The 16,054-nt window shown below is 38.8% G+C and overlaps 1 protein-coding gene across 1 annotated transcript; it reads right to left on the bottom strand.

The window, feature by feature from the left end:
- Window positions 1-3,716: 3,716 nt before the first annotated feature.
- On the bottom strand, window positions 3,717-5,341 carry LOC129950423 (uncharacterized). The gene is made up of 2 exons (XM_056062364.1): window positions 5,202-5,341; window positions 3,717-5,125 (listed from the first exon to the last, which is right to left on the bottom strand). The coding sequence occupies exons 1-2, from the start codon at window positions 5,257-5,259 to the stop codon at window positions 3,717-3,719; spliced, it is 1,467 nt and encodes a 488-aa protein (XP_055918339.1). The 5' UTR covers window positions 5,260-5,341.
- Window positions 5,342-16,054: the final 10,713 nt, after the last annotated feature.

The raw sequence follows: 16,054 nt of genomic DNA, 5'->3' as shown, positions 1-16,054 counted from the left end.
AAATCACATTAAATTTATGTCCTTTCTGGAATGACTGGTATTTATGGGTTTCTCTTTCTATACTTGCCACACCACACCGTTGGCGTGGTCGTTGTCGTTCTCGATGGTGTCGTCGTCATAGTCACTATCGTGAGTTGATTCTGCAGTACTTCGTTCGTGCAACCAGTAGCGAAACTAGTCAATCAGCCGAAACCCCACTCCCAGAGATAAACTCAAATGCAGTAACTACTTTATGCCAACCACAATTGCTTAACACGCTCGATCCTCTAAAACCTGCACAAGAACGATGATGGTCCAGGTCCTCCCATGCATAGAGAACTTGCAACACAAAAAAAAAAACAAGGAATACTAACTACGAGTATATGGGACTTATAGGCGAAGGACTATCACACAAAAACTGTCGAGAACGACATGAAGCTTCTATATACAACACGGGAAGTGTTCTGACAGGACGAAGAGTTATACAAAAGTTCCCTCCAGCATACTCGTGCTCGCGCGCAACAGCACCTCCCCTTTATATCCTTGTTAAACATTGTCTTGCAACTGCAAAGACACTGATTGATAGATTGATTTGCTACGATTGAGGCAGAGAATCGTGGTCGCTGAGCTGTTGGCTGACTATCGCATGGCTGGCTGATGGTGGTTCTCGGTTGCTGGGTTCTTTAGGTTTCGATGCGTTCGTACCTGGTTTTGTAATTGAATTCAAATCAATCCTTGTGAGCCATCGATGTTTGATGAATAAAAATAGTTTGTATGTCCTTGTATATTCGTATATTCGTATATATGTACAAAAAAACACACACAAACCAAAATTTGATAAGAATTGACATAAAGCCGGTCAGTTCAGCTTTAATTGGATGTGTGAACAAGGGATTGCTTATAGAAGAACTTCTTTGTGTCTTTAGTTTTTAAAATAATTTAGTACTACAAAAGTTTTTTCTAATCCTAGTTTTCATTAACAAAAATAAGTTCTAATTTAACTCTTATAACCATAGGTTAGGTTAGGTTAACTAACTGTTTGTTGGGTAGTCCAACATACTTAGACCAAAGTATGGTCCGTTGTGATACCACATGGATCAGTTGATCAGCTTAACTTGTCGAACAATTGGAGCTCCGAATGAAGCCTAGGAGACAAATAATGTCAGAATTTTTTAGATCGCTGGGATCGTTGAAGTAGTAGTCTCCAAGGTGGATTCTACGTCTTTGTGGTAAGGCAGGGCATGTGCACAGAAGATGAGAGATTGTCTCCTCCTCCTCCTCGTCCATGCAACTCGAATAGCATGCCTTCCTATTAAGCAGTGCCCAGTAAGGACACCTATAATATCAGCTGTTAATCTCTCCAGGGTGTCACAGGGATAGGGCCAAGGTGGTCGTGGCCGAGATACACCAACGCCAGCCAGAAAGTTCCTCTGGCTGTTTCCAGACTTGCGGCGGTGATATCTCGATGGCTGCAATTAGATAGTAAATATACATTTAGGCTACGATTTACTAATATGCAAGATCAGGGTTCATACTCACCTGATGCATAAAGAACGTCGTATTTGGGAGTCCTGATTCCTCGAACAATGGATTTAACAATCCAGGGTTCTTGAATCAGGACAATATCTTCATCGATGCTGTATAAGCGAAGAAGAAGGGAGACCGAAGCCTTTATGGAGTGTTGGAGGTTAATGTGGAGCAACCGCAGCATTTTCGCTACCGTACTCCCAATAAGCCTCATACACAGTGATGTCGGAATCATCTATATCAGAGGACGATTCTAAAAGAATGTCCTCATCTCCGCTGTCGTAGACCTCGGCCTCTATTGCGGAAAAACCTTGGTCGGTGGTAGGAGCTTCCACTGCTACTGGGGATATCTAGGATGCATCGTCTTCCAATAAATTAAATGTGACCAATGCAGCAGGTTACTCAGCAGCCGGGGAAGGGGGAAGGGTTTGTGCCACGGCCCCATCGTTTTTGTAGACCCTCAGCGGTATTTCATCAAACCCGAACCTGATCACACCTTTCGATTGCTCCAGAGGATAAAGAGACTCTGCATTGATGATAACAATTGCACCCTTGTACTGTCCCTTTGGATACTCTAGTTTCGCAACCTTCCTTTTGTGATTAGGAAGGGTTGGATTGGAGGGCCTGATTACTTTTAGGACGTGGTCAGCTTCCTTGAATATGGCCACAACCGTGATGTGAGCCCTTAGTCTGCAAGGAATGTGTTCCTTTGCGACAACCTCCAGCTTAGTACCAGGCCAGACCTCCCCAAGTCGGCCAACCGCCAGCGCTGTAGATCGCACGACCTCCGATCATCACAGACTATCAACTTTTGTGATGGGCGGTGGTCCCGGATTGTCAGACATGATCTCTACAAAACTGAAGGCCATCAGCTATCCTTTGGCCAATATCCAGTTCTCGGCAGAGATCGTGCCATCGACGTCGCTTCTGTCGATAATCGCGACTACCATTTTGTCCTTCAGAACGACACAGAAGGACATTTTTGCCTTATGAGGGTCAAGAGAAGTGGTGGTGTTTAGCACTTTGGGGCGTTTGGGTAGTGAAACACTACCCTCCATAGACCTTTGTCGCTTCGACGTTGAGTCTTGGCTGGTCTTTACGTTAGTTTTGGCCAATAAGCTCTTGTCCCATTTTATTTTGGCGTCGTGGTGAGAGTTTCCTCCAGCGCCTAGTTATTCACCAAACGTCTTGAGAATTCTCTTAGCACTACGCATGTCCTTGTAGTAGACGTTGGAGGGTCTGAGCTTTCGCCCATATCCCCAAGACCTTCTTTAGGATTCTTGACTTCGGTGGTAGAATGACCTGGCACCGCAGCCCTACTACCTCCGACTCGAGTTGTTGATGTGTTGAGGTTTACTCTTTGTGGTAGTAGAGGAGCCGTTCTTCACAACTGCCTCAGTCGTACTGCTGGCCGGTTCTGTCCTTTTATTTTGTTTGTTTTGTTTTAAAGTTGTTCATATGAATCCCACCAGTAGCGGATAAGTGGTGGTTCATCTGTACAGAGATCCGTGTATACAGATAAGACTGGTTAATCCGGAGGTCGCCAGTTACCGGATACTCCGTTAGCGACTGACCTAGTTAATTGGGAACTGATCATCGGCACGGGTCGTGTAACAATTTAGATCCAGCCCAATTGGGAGGTAGATTGAGGGAAAGAGAGAGAGGGTAGGGAGTCAGGCAGTTTAGCACTGATGGAATGACTGATTATATGGATGGTTAAGAGAGGAGTCGAATGAGGGGTTAGTTGGATGGTTTTTTCACCAGCGGCAGAAGATTTTAAAACAAATTGAGAACTGAACAAATGGTTTTCGACTCAATTGTCTTGAGAAAAAAGACAGATATTTGCTTCATTGGTTTTGACTTACATAAAATATTGTTATTAACCTTTAGTAAAACTTTTTATTGTATCTACAGACAGGTCTTCATTGATATATGGGTCAAATCCAAGCCTCTTTTCTCTTTTTTAAAGAGGTTTTTTTAATAATCCTCAAAAACTAGATATTTGTAGATAACCATTTTTAATTATAATTCCATTGAAAGGATTTTGAACTTTTGTCTCCTTTTTTTGGAGGAAGAAAACAGAATTAGTTGTACTTAAGAAGTCCTGAAATTTCAAATTTATGAAAATTACTACCAATATTTAGAGTTGGCCATTTTTTTATTTCTATATGTAATATTTTTATTTAATTTAAATTTACAACAAAAAAATGTTAGTCCTTTGACTGCACCCCCAACTCTTGGTGGGGTTGTTGATTCTGATGATGAGAATGAGAACGAGAACGTTGAATTAAACCAACAATATTAGCATCTGCAATTATTGTCTTTACCTGATTTTTCTTATTTTCAGATGCAATTTCATCGCCAATATGCGTTGCAGACCTAAGCTCTTCGTTAACGTTTCCATTGTAATTCTGTTGTGATGGTTGTGGTATTAAATGGTTGGCATTAAATGCACCGGCAGTAGGAGGACGCAACCATACAGCAGTAGCTGGATTTGGTTTTGAATAAATCGAAACACTTGGAGAAGGAGCATCTGGGGCATCGGGGTTGATTGCAGATGTCCAATAGGAGTTTGACGAGAAGGGTGGCGTTGATGGAACACGATGAGCGCTGATGCCGGCCGGCGATGGGATCGAGAGGTAAGGCCATGTTGGAACAGTTTGGGTAATCTTGTTGGCCGATGGGATTGCGGATGGGTTAGATACTGGCAAGAATGGCCATGTTTGTGGAATAGCAGAATTTGGAGTATTCGATGCAAATGCTTGAGAACCTGGCCAAGTGGGCCAGTTTGGAGTACCTGATGCTGATGGTCCAACCAAACCCAGGAATGGTGGATATGGTATTGGGACGACTTGGTATTGACCAAGGGTTTGTTGTGACGTTAATATGTTTGAGAGTTGCGGATAAATTGATGGCCGCTTGGGTGGTCGAACTGAAGGACGTTTAGTTGAAGCAGGAACAGGAGTTGTAGTTGGAGCTGGAGTAGTGGTTGATGGGTGTGCGGGTTCCCTTAGAACAACAATACAGTTAATAACAGGTGCACCAGAACTATCTGGCCTGTCTTTGTCGGCATCAGGTCCGGATGATGAGCCATAGTTGTTAGGTGGTGGTGGTGCCACACTTGGCTCACTAGATTCTGATGGCTGATATGAAGATGGTTTCTGATGACTCTGGTCATGGTAGTCTGGTTCTAATTCATCAATTGTTATGTCTTCGTCGTAATTATCAAATTGCATCACAGTTCCAGGATGAAAGAAGTTGATAGAAAATGTTCCGAAATTGCTAGCAGGGTCTACAACTGCATCGTAACTTCTTTGCGAGTGTCGATTATGTCTATTAGCTTGAATGGCACAAAATGGATAGCCTTGAGGTGGACCGCTCAAAGGTTGATTTAAAATCGAATTATAAATTGATTCCAAGCCAGTTATATTGACAGGACTTATGTGACCATTGTAAATGTTGTTAATTATGTTTGTTACAGCTTCGGAACCACTATGAAGAAGTCTCTTTTGTGTGATGAATGGATTGCCATTGCTAAGCTCCGAAATAGCTTTGAATTCGGCGGGAGATATAAGCTGGAATGGAACAGTCGATATTGCTGATAGGGATTCAGTCTTTGCTGTTGATGAAGACAAAAATTAGAATAATCAATTGAATTAGTTTGAACAGTCAATTGAATGACTTTTATAACTCACCACTAACTAACCCAATCAGTTGGATTGTAAAAACAATTAATAGCTTGTAGTTCTTCATGTTGATTTTCTTTTGAATTTATAAATTATCAAACAGTCTTTTAAGAGAGCTCACTATGGGTTGCATCAATACGTGATTGATTTGAATTTAACCTTCTTCACAATGTTGCATGCTCAATTTATATAGAATCATTTTGAAGCTTTTTTGGGATCGTTTTTTTTATTTTTAATGAACACTCCCAAAATGATGATGATCCATCAGCCCCAATGACCTCTTTCTTTTTAATAGGTTCTCAGATTTGATAAATCGCAGATAACTAAAATCTAATTTAAATAAAAATAGTAAATAAATGCGGATTTTATCGGATATGGTACAATGTAAGCATCAAAAGCTTATAAATCTATAAAACCTTTAACTGGTTAAGCAATAATTTGATAGTCTCATTAACCTTTTTAATGTTTGTTTTGTGAAATTTATTCTAAGACAGAGATGTAAAGTTTTGATTTAAACATTGAAAAGTAAGTCATAAACTAAAACTTTTAAGTAAACTTGGTAGAGGTACGTAAAATGTAGGTTAGTATTATTTATTTATAATAATCTAAGTTCTTACACCTTTAAAATAAATGTTTTAAGAAAATTGCAAGCCATTTAAAAACATTAATTTAATAGTTTGGTGAAAATAAATAAAAGGGACTGTTTTTACGATAATTCGATCCGCTGGATATAGGACGTATAAAGAAACTTGTCTTCTAATACTTAAACGAAATAAAGTTTAACTGTTCCAAAATTGGTGATATGACCCATATTTTTTTACTATCCCACACTTGGGCTGCATACATCAATGTTGACACAGATACCTAATTCAAATGCTTTGCATATACTGCTGTGAGCTATGTGTTTATTGGAAAAGATGTAATTCCAAGCAATATTAATTGTATTTTTAGGTTTTTGTAGTTTTTCGGTGAGATGTCTTTCCATATTGTTATTTTTTGTGATAATGATCACTAAATATTTGTATTCGTTAACGAATTCGGTTCTCCCATTGTTAAATGTCCACTGCTCTTGCCCACCTACTCTTCCTCCACCTTTCCGAAAAACCATAATCTTCGCCTTTTCTAGACTGACAACTAATTTCCAAATTTCCACGTTCTGCAATACTCACTAAGTTTATTAATCATTGCAGCGATTGTGGTGAGTACGGAAAAAGAAGGGCTTTGATGATAGTTCCACCATTTTCCACTTCTCCCGGTAAACAATCGGTGATATCGTTAATAAAAAGTGCAAATAAGCTTGGACTTGCCATACAACCTTCCCTCACACCTGTCATCGTTTCAAACCAATCGGATACGTTTTCTCCATCCCATACAGCTGCATTGGTATCCAAAGAGATGTTTTGCAGTACGCGTCCAAACTTATTTGACATTCATATTCAACTTATGCATCAAAGCCTTTCGGTCTATTGTGTCAAAAGCTGCCTCAAAATCAACGAAAAAACATAAAGTTTCTTGTTTCGGTCCAAAAAGAAATCAGCGATACTACATAGAACAAAAATGTTGTCTACGGTGGAATATCCTTGTCTAAATTCAGCTTGAAATTAATTCAATAGCTTGTATGAGTCAATCCACGTTCTAAGTCGACTGTGCAAAACCGCAGTAAATATTTTGTATGATGCATTCAAGTTTGCAGGTTCCATTGAACTACCTTTTTTTGTGGATGGGAAAAATTAGAGCTTCCTTAAATTCCTGTGGCATCATTCCGTGATCCATGATGTTGTTAAATATTTCCGTTATCTTGTAGATCAGCTCGTCCGACCCATACTTGTAGAATTCCGAAGGTATTCTATCGGAAATAGCAGCTTTACCATCCTTGAGCCCTCTAATGGATGCATTTACCTCATCCCTCTGGATTGTTCCGTCTAAAAGTTCCTTGTTAAAAGCTGGTTGAACAAATTTTATCGTATCACTGCTCGTAGACAAGTGATTGAGTAGTCCGAAGCAATGCAATTTTAAAGTCTCATAATTTCTATTGATAACATAAACCTTGCCATTTATTTTTTGTGCTTTCTTCCAGAACTTACTCGTGGTCTTACAGCTTACTAGCTTCATTTTCATAGTGAGATAATTTTTTCTCCTTACACTATGTTTTAAATTTCGGGATCAGTAGGAGGTAATTCCTTTTTTCAAACTCATCGCTGGCTTGTCTGTACCTCTTAAGCGCCGCGTAGGATTGCTTCCTTGCTACCATGCACTCTGAGTCAAATCAGTACTCTTTGAACTCACCACTTCGACTTCTTAAGTACCGAAGCCACTTTCCTTGCACCATTTTTGACAGTTGTAAGATTACTGTTTTCTTGCGCCCTTAGACACATATCTAATTGATTTCTGTAGGCAGTTGCCTTTGAATTTTTCCACTGCAGTTTGGGTATCAATTGATGTCCCAGTGTTAAAATAGATGTGATCTGAAAACGGTACTTGCTCCACCTCAAAATCAGTGATCACCGAATTCCACATTCCTCCTGCCAGTCCATAATCAATAACAGAACTTTCCTGTTTACCACCAAACGTATATTGGCCGAGTTTATCTCAATCACTGGTACCATTAAGGAGCCTGTGATTGTACAGTGGAAGTTCGAGCCTATTGGACCATGGGAAGAAACGGAGGCAGAAGCGCATGAATCTTCTTTGTACTCCTTCTATACTGTTTATATGGATTAAATAAAAGAAAGCCCATATTATGCAGCCATATTCCAATATTGTTCTTACAAATGTTATATAAAGAAGTTTAAGATTATAATGGTCGCGAAAATCATGTGAAAACCGTTTTATAAATCCGAGTGTCTTATTTGCTTTTTTAATAATATAGTCATTATGATTTGTAAAAGTTATTTTTAAGTCAAGAATATTACCAAGGACAGAGAAAGTAGAGAGGTTAGTCAAGTAAGAAGAGTCTAATTGATTTTGTTTGCGTGTAAAACACATTAATCTACATTTGTCTATGTTTAGTAAAAGCTTATTTATAAAACACCATTCGCGAAAACTATTTAGATCATCTTGTAAGAGTAAACAGTAGTCTAGTGGGTCAATACGTTTGAAAATTTTAATATCATTAAATTAAAATAGATGAGTGTTTTATAATAGACGGATAGAAGGTAACAGTTAAGGTCCTAAGTGGCTACCTTGTTGTACGCCAGAGTTGGTATAAAAATATTATGACTGCTCAGTCCTAAAAGGTATGCTGTATGATCTTTTATATAAGTACGACGAAACCAAACTTATAAATTTATCGTATAAGGATTTAAGTTTGGAAGTTTATGTTTTATGGCACAATTTATCAAAGGCCTTACTGAGGTTTGTGAAGACACAGTCAACTCGTTTCCGTTTTTCAAAGGAATCTAAACAAAAAGAACTGAAACGAAAGAGGTTAGTAACTGTTTACTTATTTTTATTAATATTATTAAATTATAGACTTAGATTTAAACGATATGACTTTACAAATAATGAACTCGAATAACTTGGGGATGACGGACAGTTTTGCAAAGGGACGAGCATTTTAACTACTCTTTTTATGTATCGGTGTTATGTACGAAATCTCAAAAATTTCAGGAATAATTGAAGATTTGAGCGATTCATTAAAAAGAACATGAAGAGGATAGGATAAATAGGATGCGCATTTTTTCAAAATATAAGAAGGTACACCATTTGGACCTGGGCTATAACAAACGTCAAGTTCTGAAGCTTTGCGAACAATTTGATCTTCAGCGATCCAAAGACGAATTGAATTCAAATGAGGGAAATTATGTGAGAGGGTCAATGACACAGGCGTTTGACAGGGGTTCGCTACTTCGAAAGCATCTTTGAAAAAATTTACAAACATATTTCCAATTTTTTCAGGAACATGGCTAAGTTCGTTGTTGAAAGACATGCAGTTTGGATACCCATCAGTATTTCTCTTGCTATTAACATAGCAAAATAAAGTCATTATACAAAATATCTGAATAGTCAATAAACATATTTCTTAGCTCATTGTATATTACCAAGTCATTATAACCTTTTGTTTTATTATTATTTAATCCAGGTCTTGTTTCTTTTGTTTTTTAAGTTTTTTAGGCAAGAATCAAACCATGGAGGAGATTTAAAAATAAATGCGTGGTTTTCGCAATGGTGTGGTCTCATAAAAAAGTTAAAGTTAAATGCGTGCGGAATCCTGCTTGTTCGGCATCGAGTGTGGCCTCAAGGTGTTCTCTGATGTGTTCGGGTATGTCTATTGCTACTATTTTGGCAACGGCAGGTAGTACTCAAATTCTTCTCCAGTTTTCGCACTTTGTTAGATCTTATTTCCTTGGGAGCTTGACGATAATTCCCTTCTTCAACTCATCGGGGAAGCTTTCGGTGGTCCAGGCTTCTTTTATGAGCGGATGGAGCAGTTCGCTTGATGACGTTGGAGCTGCTTGTAAAAGCTCTGCGGGAATCATAATAAATCCTACCGCTTTTAAGTGCTTTAATTGCGGATTCGGGAATTAGTTTCTTCAGATGCTTCAGAAGGTATCGGCTGCACGTTGTTTGCAAACACTCCGTTTAAAACCGAGGAAAAGTGTTCTTTCCACTTTCTGACTTTGTCATCCACTGAACTTATCACCCAACCGTCTTCTTTCACAAGGTGTTGCATTGAGCTGTGTGCTCCGATCAGCTCTTTGGTTATTCTGTAAACGGTCCTACTGTTGCACCTGTTGGGAGCACCTTCTGCTTCTTGCACCAATACTTTGATGTAATTACTCTAGTTGCGGTGCACACTGCGGTGAACTTCTTTCTTTTTTATGTGATACGAGGACTCTGGCTAGTTTCTTTCTTCCTCTTGTGCAGCAATTATTCGAGCCCTTAACAGTTTGCGTCCGTTGATCCTTGCCCCAGATTCTTCTGAAAGCAAAGTGTTGTTGTTTCCTTCTTTCCGACCGACTATTCTGTCAGCACCTGAAATGAACACATTTTTCACAGCATTCTATTGGTGTTCGATGTCGTCATGTACTGTGCTGCTTATTGTTTTCATTTTGTGTGACAGAGGTCCCTTAATTATTGACAGATCGTGGGGTCCTTTAGTCTATCGATGTTGAATTTGGGAGTCGTGTTATTCCGTTGGATCTTCGAACTGTAGCTGTACGCAATCTAAGGGTACCTATTATTAAGTGGTGTTCACGGACAGGTCCCTTTTCGGCACCTCTTCTGTTTCGTACATCCAAGAGACTAATCGCGAAGTGGTCAATTTGGTTGGATGACGGTGTCCGTCGAAACCCAGCTAATTTTATGACAGAGTTTGTGTTCCAACAAAGTGCCACCAATCACAAGGCTATTGGCGTTGCAGAAGTCAATGAATCTCTCACCATTATCGTTGCAATTGCCGACTCCATCACATGCCTTAGCCCGTTGTTGTTACTGCCAAGCTTAGAATTTAGGTCTCCCATAACCAAAATAATATTTCCGCGGGGAGTGTTGTTTTAGGCGGATCCCAGTTAAGATGCGAGCTCGGTCGGTACGTAGCACTGTATAATGTTGACGGGTCGTACCCTACTCTGAAATCTAGCTTCGATAAGTCTTTCCCCAAAGGGCTCCCACGAAATAAAGCTCCTGGGTACCCAACTCCAGCTTCTCGAGCTTTACGTGTCGGTGACTTGTATTTTGCCTGATCTCAACCATCGCACTTCACTTAACCCTATTAAGATACCTACCCTGCACCGCATAAATTCTCTCTCTAATTGGAGGAATCTGGCATTTTGCGGACCTATACTTCCTGAGTCCAGAAGTGTCCTCACATTCCAAAAACCAATTTTTGTCCGGGTACAAGGGTACAATAGCCAAAAGTCGTCAACGAGTTATCATTTATTTTTCGAGGCGTAATTTTAGTTTCCGTAGCGGGTTGGAGTTCAGGAGTTCAGTTACGAAGAATGCTAATCTCCGATACCTATCCTAAAGAGTCATTAGACTTCGCCCTTTCAATTTTTGCTAACTTACGTATATAATGATACACAAATTATTGCCTTTTGACCAGCACGAGGAGGTAAAGCAAGAACTTTGACATGACAAGAAAGTTGCATTGCTGGCCTAAGCCAAGTTTTGGGCAATCACCAACTACCCGATCTGCCACGCCACCACAGCCACCTCAAGAAAACTTAATAAAAATATACTCTTTTATTTGTTTTTCCCTAATTATAGGCATAATATTTTAAAGAGCTGACTCAGTAGAGTCGTAGACTCAGTAATAAAAGACCGAAACAATACCAAGACTGAAATATTTCAATTATGACGCAATTTCGAGAAGAGTTATTGCCGACTGTGCCTAATAATTTAAATTTTTATTCAACTTTAAGTACAATTTTCTGAAATTGCCATCTTCTGTTTTGAAAAGCTTTAAGCTGAAGCAATTCTTTTGAGTTCTCTCCATTCTATACGTATTTTTTAAATTTAAGTCCCAACCAAGAAAAAAGGATGCCGTCAAAAGACATGCCTTTATGTCTGCAATCCGTGATGTCTCCAGTAATTATTTGGAAAGCACTAATTGGTAGGTTCCTGCTTTTAGTACATAGATAGGTTAAGTTTGTCTGATGTGTTTAATTTTCTCATGATTGACTCTAAATTCAAATAATCATTTAAATCAACATCAACAGTTTATTGGGTCAAAATATGTAAGCCTGTCTTATTTAATGTGTCAACACTTCATCTTTTGCTACCAAAAATAAAGTATGAACACTGAACATTAAAGTTTTTCTTGAAATGTATTTATGCGGCTAAATATGAGCCAACAAAAAATAATGTCCTTATAAATGTATATATGTATCTACTAAATGTACATAACTATCATCATTTATCTTAATATATTTACTTAGTTTTCCGCTTAGAAAAAGTTAAAAGTATAAAATCCAGCTTAATCTGCAGCTTCAAATCTTTCTCACCCTCAACGTTATGCCATGATTTATTTTTCTTTTGTTAATATGTAAATGCTATGCGGCACAATCTGAGCGTAAAGTCAAACGTTCCTCTATACCTACCTTACCGACCGACCGACTGACATACCTATATGCAACAACATACAAAAAATGTACTTTCGTTTATGTTTGCTTTGTGCACCATCCAATTTGGTTCTGGTGCTTTTTTGTTGACACTCCACAACGCTGATGTATATTTTATTTTAACACTCTTATCCTGACTCATATACATATACCACCTCAACGGCACCGACCGTTCTGACGCTGATGCTGCGGCTGCTACTGCTTCAGCTGCCCCATCGCCATCAGCTAAGGCCCAGGTCGACCCTATCCAACTTATAACCCATTGGATCAAGCTAAACACCAAACGCTAGAACCAACACAACACAACTCAAGCCAACTCAACCCGTGCCCACTACCCCCAGTTAAAGCAGGGCATAGAAAAATAATAAATTTTTGTTTTATATAAAACTTATAAGCCAAGCAAAAAAAATAAATGTTTGCATAAACCTCGTATTCATTGCAAGGACCTCTTTCTTGATTCCCGTTGGAGAAAAGTCATTAGCTTCCAGTTAAAAATATAAAAATAAGAAAGAAAAAAAACTGTAAAATTGAGGATGCATACAGTTTTTCAGGAAGAACAAAAGATGAAGAAAAAAGGAAAACAACTTGCTCAGATTCCTGCTGCTGATGACGATGCGAGCCAATGGTGGCAAAGGCAATGGCTTGGCTAGTATAGAAGTAACTCCGCATCATCAGGATCAAAAAGGGGTGCATTTTCTAGTGCTGTGCTGTTTTGTGCTGAATGTTGTGAGCTCTGTGCTGCTTTGGTTCGGTATTATTTGCATGCTGGGAACTTGTTGGCTTCTAAATTTCATGTTTACTCTTGGTGTCGTTAGGGCTAATAATATAGGGTCCTTTTTTCATCCTATACTTTTTCTTTATACACTATTTGTACTGCCTTACTCCGATGTCCCATACTCTTTAAGACTTTTACAATTCACATGCAGAATCAAGGATTATAACTACGCCACTTCATGTGGTGTTTTTGCTTGACTTGCCTCGAGCTAGTCACAGCCATGAAATGCTCTACAAATAAACACAATACTCTTTCCATATATAGCATTATAAACGAGTATATACCTAACCCTTATATAGTAAGTCTAAGTACTGAAGTTTTATAGGCAACTTTGGTCCTTTTTTTTCTAACCAGCAGCTATAGAAGTATTATAGAGCTTTCTATGATGGCTAATGATGGTCGTCGACTGTATAATTTATTTTATAAGGAAAAAAAAATAACCATACACTAAACAGCTTACTTTATGTCGAACGTTTCCGGTAGGTGGTGCATGAATAGTATTCGTTTGTATGTTTGTATAACGAAATTAAATTGCAAAAGCTCAGCTAACAAGGATATTTTGTGGAGGAATCCAACGTATTTATATGATGATGTTATTATGGTAGAATATTTCTGCAAGTATTAGTATTTAAATTAATATGGGAATTATTATTATACAAACTACTTACAGTGCAGTGCAGCTCAGAATGTTTGACTTAGATATAAAAGATATATGTTTTTTTTTTGTCACTTAATTTAAATTTGAAAGTTTTGTGATATAAAATTATATAAGTTAAGGATATTAGATGATTTAGAGAACCATGAAAGAAAACTTTTTAAAGTGCGAGATGAATTTGGGTTTTGATATAATTTGCAGACTGTGCTTCTGTACCTTGAACAAATATATTTTCAAATATTTTTTTTGAAAGTCCTTTCTGCATATCCCCATGGCGCGTGACGCTAGAGGTCCTAGGCTCAATCCCTGGGTGTGCAGCCAAAAGTTGTTTTTCTTCACAGTTACTGCTTTTTATGAGTGCCTTCTCAAGATAGACATTGAGGATCGTCGTGAAAATTGTTTGTCCCCTCCATCCCTGATTCGCCAAGGTCCTCTACGAATTGTTACTTATTTAGGTCATCAGACCTATAAAGTCCATGAGTGTTTCCTACTGGCAAATAGGACCTCAACTACTCCTAAACTCCATTGTGTTCGCTTTCCGTACTTTCATTCCGTTCGTTGGGGATACCTTTTCTCGTCAGTCATATCTCAACAGCCTTCAGAGATTTGACAATATATGTATTTTGTTTTGAAAATATCTGCATCAAACGATGCAAAAACTTAAATAAAAACGGCTGGGTCACAAATTGTAGACATCTGCATTCAAGAGGACACAATCATCCACGAGTTTTCATCAAAACCCACCTTTGTCAATACTTTCACCTCCCCGCGGTGAACATCGGGTGCCTAGTACCTCAACTGGAAATTGGGTTCTTGCCCCAGTGGAAAATTGTTGGGGCAGCAAACGAGAGACCACTTAAGCACCTCTCCTTAACCAGACGGCAGCCTACAGTTCCAGTAAGGTTGAACAACTTAGTGAACACCTTATAGGGCTTCTACGATTTATTTGGAGTCCAGGCCTAAAAGGAGTGGTTTATTCCGCTCCCCGTCCTTAGAGTTATATCACAAAGGATCTAGACTTCCAGGTTTGGGGTTATGCCATCGAGGTGACTTCCTGACCACATACAAAATACCTCCGTTGCGAGACACCAAAAAGCCTCGGATATACGGACGGATATAGTTTTGACAACCTACGCAAATGAAATAAGGACAACGAACTTTGTATCTGTACGTAGAATGTTAGGTCCCTTAACGGACCAAGTGCAGCCGAACAACTAGCCAAACAAAAGCCCTAAACTGCTGAAAGGAAGACATTGCAGCCATTCAAGAAGTGCGATGGGATGGACCGGGCAAATGCAAACTAAATGACTGTGATGTATACTATGGCGATTGCTATCGGGAACATAAGACAGCGTCTATTTGGGTGTGGATTTGTTGTTGGAACTAGACTCATGAAAAAAGTCTTGAGTTTCATCAGTTGAGCGAGCGCATCACGACAATCCGAACAAAGGCTAAATTCGCCAACAAAGGCCAAATATTCACGCATGTCCCGATAGTGGTGAAAGATGAAGACACAAAAAGCTCCCTGAAATTACGCAATAGAAAATTACGCCAAAAACTGTTTTGGAAAAAAAAAAACAAAAACAAAAAGGAAAATACGCAAAAAGTGTGGAAATTACGCCAAACTTTTGGAAAAAGAGCCAAAATACTAAAATGGAAAAAACACAAAAAAAGAACTTTTTGGTGTAATTTCCAAATTAGTTTTGGAAATTAAGCCTTAAAAGAATAAACAGAGCTTTTTCTGGCTTAATTTCCAAAATTATTTTGGAATTAAAGCCCAAAAAGTGTATAAAAGAATCTGAACGTACGACGTAACATGGAGCGGCGCGGTGCAACGGCGAAGGGTAACGCGTGCGAACGCAAATTTTGGCGTTTTTTCCATTTTTTTTGGAGTGATTTTCTGTAGCGTAATTTTAGGGAGCCTACACAAAAGACAAATTCCTCGAGCTCTTGGACAAGAAATATAAGCAGCCAAGGCGGCTATGACATTAAAATCTGAGGAGATTTTAACGCCAAGGAAATCTTATGGTCAATCAACTGTCAACCAGATTAACCACATTGCGATCGACGCACGACACTTCCCCAGTATAAAGGATGTCCAAACATTTCAAGGGGCCAACATTAACTCGGACCACTACCTCGTTGTAGCCAAGGTACAGCTACCGATATCCCGATCCAAGCCAAAACAAGGAAGAACTGTCAGAAGATTCGATGTTAGATGAAAATGAGAAAAAAACCCTACAGCTAATCTCTTAGAACCTTTAGAAATTTGGTAAAATTTTACGAAAAAAAGAAGGAACAGTTTTTGTGCCATCAATAAAAACGTAAAAGAAAAATAACTATACTAGAAGTAACATTTTTTGACAAA

Source organism: Eupeodes corollae, chromosome 3, assembly GCF_945859685.1.
Source record: "Eupeodes corollae chromosome 3, idEupCoro1.1, whole genome shotgun sequence".
Classification (NCBI taxonomy): domain Eukaryota; kingdom Metazoa; phylum Arthropoda; class Insecta; order Diptera; family Syrphidae; genus Eupeodes; species Eupeodes corollae.
This window is presented reverse-complemented; position numbering and strand designations above follow the sequence as displayed.